Source organism: Hordeum vulgare, chromosome 6H (genome assembly GCF_904849725.1).
Source record: "Hordeum vulgare subsp. vulgare chromosome 6H, MorexV3_pseudomolecules_assembly, whole genome shotgun sequence".
Classification (NCBI taxonomy): domain Eukaryota; kingdom Viridiplantae; phylum Streptophyta; class Magnoliopsida; order Poales; family Poaceae; genus Hordeum; species Hordeum vulgare.
In genome coordinates this window covers 368,467,179-368,472,038 of record NC_058523.1, presented here as the reverse complement: position 1 = coordinate 368,472,038, position 4,860 = coordinate 368,467,179, and the positions used below count along the sequence as shown (strand labels likewise).

Genomic DNA, 4,860 nt, shown 5'->3' with positions numbered 1-4,860 from the left:
TTTGCGGGCACTCTTAAACGACCACACCATCCTAAGTTTGTTTTGCTATATGTCTTGGCACCACCCGATTCACTCTAGACGATCTAGTGCGAGTCCCCGTCCAATCATTTGGTTATACGTCACATTTTATAAAAGTGTTCGTCTAATTTCAAAAGCACATACGGTTGTCTTTTCTCATTTCCATTATGTGGCGCTTCCTGTCCATGTCTTTTTTGTCCATCATAAACCACAAAATTTTGCTAGATGCCTTCATTCCGTTGAACCTCGAGTGTTCAAAGCAAATTTTTTAATCCAGATTTGATTCAACTGCATACAAGGAGATAGCTCATCAAGATTTAATTTTTTAACAATCCACAGATGCAACCTTCTAATCTCAATTTAGTTTCACTGCATACACCCATGTAACTAATCACTATTTTGTTATGGAACTAAGCTTCATCTAATTGGAAAGCATGCATAGTTGTTAACAGTGTCGGAGGCAACGGCAGGTATCATCTTGTATGCTTAGTTAGGTGTCTTTCCTACAAAAACTAAATGATGTCCCACACGTTATTGCGGAAATACTTTGCACCATATTTCACTATGATTCTTTGTATGAAACATGAATATTTGAAGTAATAATTAAAAAAACTAAAACTGAAAATACATATAGTTTATTATGTTTGATTACTTTATAGTTGTAAAATGTTTATTAAAGAGGTAATATCACCACTAGTGTTTAAACTTGTCATCGATGTTCATTTTAGTGCCTGAACTTGAAAAATACATCAAACTGGTTTTAGAACTTGGCACAAAGGTGCATATACGGTGATAATCTCATCCATAGACGTATAAAGTGACATTATATTTTAAACAACATGCACCCATGACATGAGACCCGCTTAGAACAGATGGCTCTCTTTATAAATGTCACCACGAAAATGGACCCACATATGTCAGCACAAAGAAAAACTAAACAATAAAAATTGCAGCCTTTCGGCCTTGAAAAATAAGCAGAATTAGCTAGCAACTCTGCCTCTAAATTTTCTCATACTCGACGGCGATAAAGACTCTTAATGTTCATCAAGGAAGACGTGTTAGTTTTATTAGAAATTTGTAAAAACTTTGTCAACTATGATCACAACAATAAAAATAAATTTTAAATATTCGTCTATCATAGATATTATACTGACAAATAGCATAACTTATTTATAAATTGTTCAAATAATTTTTAAAAATATTCACACTTTTATTAATATTTGCTTGTAATAACTTTCACTCGTGACACATATTCATAACTTTTACATAACTGAAATATAGTCAGATGTAAATATTTATAATAATATAATCATTTTAAATATTGCATTGGTATGAATATATTTTGTTATGCAAAAATTTCTAAAACAACAAACTTAGGAATTTCAAAATGTGCATATAAATATTAATTTTTTTATAATTTTTTCTAAATTTTGATTTTTCTTTATGATATTATAAACTATACAAACATTTTTATAACAAGAAATACAATTTAGTTTGAATGATTTGTCAAAAAATAGTAGATTAATACTATGTCACGACCGGTTTCCAAATAAAAAATTTAATTGGAAATCGGCCATTCTTGTCCATAATGAAGAAAATATTTCCCACTGACAGACTCAACTTGATGCAGAAAACTAGTAGTACTCAATATATTACAAGTAAAGCGAGGGTCGCTCTACAAATTATTACAACACATCCAAGTCTTAGGATAGATGGAAAAATTAGAGTGGTCTTAGGGTGACTCTACTGCTCGCGAAAAATAAAGGGGGCACGTCACATCAGAGTAATGTGACATGACGAGTACTATTACGCGCTAAGCCTCAGAGTGAAGCTCAATAATTTATTCGGGGTGACCGAAGCTGTGGAATAAAACAGTGACGGACTCCAGGATCGCAAGACTGACTGGGACTCCTCTAGACATCAGACTCACTATTGGCGCTGGGGAGAGGATGGCGCATGTCTGAAGGTAGGTCTGATATTTATTACTATCATCATAATTTACGTACTTTTTGTAAAATGAAGAAAAAACTAACATTGACCGCGCTAATTCGAACCCATTGAAACCATACGGGTATCCCTAAAAAACATACGCGTCAGTTGGTTTATATAGTTATGATGTTTACACACTTTGTACACCTAATCTTAATTGGAGGGGCGGCTAGCACACATTGTCCGCTATCCCCTGGAAGCTAGTTCAAATCATGTGTAAAACAAATTTTAACTATGTTTTTTTTTCTTTGTGTGTGTCACGTCAGCGCACTATACGTCATATAGATAGGATTATCACTGTATTTGAACGCTTGTGCCAAGTTCTAGAACCAGTTCAATGTATTTTCCAAGTTAATGCACCAAAGTGAACATCAATGACAAGTTTAAGCACCACAGGTGATATTACCTCTTTATTAAATATGAATAACATAATAGAATGAAAATTCTTATCTATGTTTGCATGTTGATATGAGTGTTTTTCATGCATTTTTAATGATGAAGAGACATGCTTGCATGTTGAAAGACATATGATAGTGGGGGTGGGGCTTTTCTCATCCATGTTATGGAATAATGTGGCCTGCTTGCATGTTGAGAGAAATAATTAGTGGGATTAGCTATTTAGATATAGAAGATGCTCATTGGTACTTAGACAAAAGCTGATTTATTTCTATAACAATCTCTCTAAACACCTTTTGTTGTACATACATGGTCTAATAGTTTGATGATGAGCAAGCATCTGAGCATGAAGCATATAACATATTAACTGTACAATACAGGAGGCTAGCTATTACGGAGTTTTTTTTTTCTTTTCATCGAGCTATTACGGAGTTCTATGTACTGCATATGACATCATACACAACACTTCTTAACGAGCATGCTTCGTACCATATAGTATTACATATGAATTAAGAGTATGAATTAAAAGCTTAGAAAGCACGCTCGTCCATCTCGAGCTGTCCACCGGCAGACTCCTCCTCCTCTTCGCCGACGTACAGGTAGGGGTTCTTCTCCACCGGATGGAAGTTGTAGAAGACGAAGACATAGAAGGCAAAGCTGGCGGCCTCGACGGCGACGTTGACGCCCCACTGGTACTTGTAGTTGAGCACGGCGAGGAAGGCAGAGACGATGATCCGGGTGAAGTAGAGGTAGCCGACGACGACGATGTAGAAGCGCTTGAAGAGGGTGAGCTTCTGGAGGTTGCGCGCCGCCTTGCCGTCGGTCTTGGAGGCCTCGCGCAGGCCCCGGATGGACCAGATGATGGGGAAGAAGACGGCACAGCAGCAGATGACGTCCACCAGCAAGAACACGTGGTTCCACACCACCCAGTCCCGCCCCGTCGGCCCCGTCTCCCCGATCACCACCAGCACCAGGTTCTCGATCACTTGCAGCGGGATCACTATCATCAGCACGTTCTTCTCCCGCTCCTGCCAATTCACAAAATCATATTTAAAAGATGATCGATGTTGCATTGCGTAATTGAGAATTTAAAGGACGATCGATGTTGAATGCTATTAGTAAATTGTGAATCAGTGACCTGGAGGTAGGGCTTGAGAAAGGACCAGCCGGTGCCGATGAGCACGATGACGGTGAAGAGCAGGACGCCCTTGAAGAAGCCGAAGACATAGAAGGCGACGTCCCAGCCGTGCGGCGTGCCCGTGCTCTCCACGTACCACGTGTCCTCCGCCGCGCACGCCATCTTGAGCGCCTTGAACAGCAGCAGCGCGCCCATGACCACGTGGATCCGCTCCGCCGTCGCGCGCTTCCGCAGGCACGTCCACACCCACGCCGCGAGGAACACGAAGTACACCACCGACACCACGGTGTAGATGGTCGGCAGCGGCTGGAGCCCCACGGGGAGGTACTCCCTGAGCCCGTCGGGGACGCCGCCACGCACGTTGTACATCTCGGTGCGCACGTCCATGGTCACCTCCACGCCCTCCTGGCAGTTGTTGAACACCACCGCGTACTCGTCAGGGTCGTCGATGCCCAAGATGCTGGTGGCGCCTCCGGGCGGCACGTCGCTCAGCCGGATCATCGGCACAGCGTACCCGCTCGTCAGCACGCAGAAGCTGCCGCCTGCTGGGTCGGCGGCGGCGTACTGGGACGCGTTGTTGATCTTGGGGAACTGCGCACCCGAGATGAGGACGAATCCCATGAGGGTGGGGTCGACTCCGGTGAGATGTGACCCCGGCCGGAGGCTCCATGCCGAGCGGCGTATGGAGAGGGCGGCCTTGCCGCCTCGCGAGAAGCCAAACTGCTCGAAGAGGATCAGGGGGCGTGCGTCCGACACGATGAGCGTTGTCCTGATCTCGGCATGGGTTGCCTGCGCAAGGAAGAGGACGACCGCAAAGACGACGGTGACCGCGATCGAGGTGCCCATGGAGCTGGTGCGCATGTCATGCAACGCTGTGCATTACTCGTTTTTGTTGCATTTTACTTTTCCAATTCGGGAGTAGGATTGGCCAGAGGCGCATGCATGGGGGTGCGTGTGGGCAATGGACAAGCGGCATCTCGATGGCCATGGCGTGTTTTAGGGAGGACCATGAGAGCGCGGGCACTGTTTGTTTCTTCTCCCGTTTTGGCAATGTCCTGCACTCACAGCAACACGCAGAAAGTCAGTTTGAGTGCAGAAACTCGTTTTGACCGTTAATATTACCTAGCGTTAACATATTTAACATCCATCACGACATCAAGATGCGATTGTTAGTTTTCAATTCATACCTTTTTGCTATAAAAAAGTAGGGAATCGTTTCCATACGGCGTGCCGGCCGAACCGACGCGCCGGTCGTCCCCTCGCGCGTGCGGTCCCATGCAACATTTTCCCACCCGCGCACTTCGCTGATCAGTGGGTGC

At 43.6% G+C, this 4,860-nt stretch overlaps 1 protein-coding gene across 1 annotated transcript; it reads right to left on the bottom strand.

Moving 5' to 3' along the window:
• Nucleotides 1-2,796: 2,796 nt before the first annotated feature.
• LOC123404758 (protein CANDIDATE G-PROTEIN COUPLED RECEPTOR 7-like) lies at nucleotides 2,797-4,410 on the bottom strand. Its single transcript, XM_045098702.1, has 2 exons — nucleotides 3,542-4,410; nucleotides 2,797-3,431 (listed from the first exon to the last, which is right to left on the bottom strand). Exons 1-2 carry the CDS (start codon nucleotides 4,400-4,402, stop codon nucleotides 2,934-2,936), a joined length of 1,359 nt encoding a protein of 452 aa, XP_044954637.1. The 5' UTR covers nucleotides 4,403-4,410; the 3' UTR covers nucleotides 2,797-2,933.
• Nucleotides 4,411-4,860: the final 450 nt, after the last annotated feature.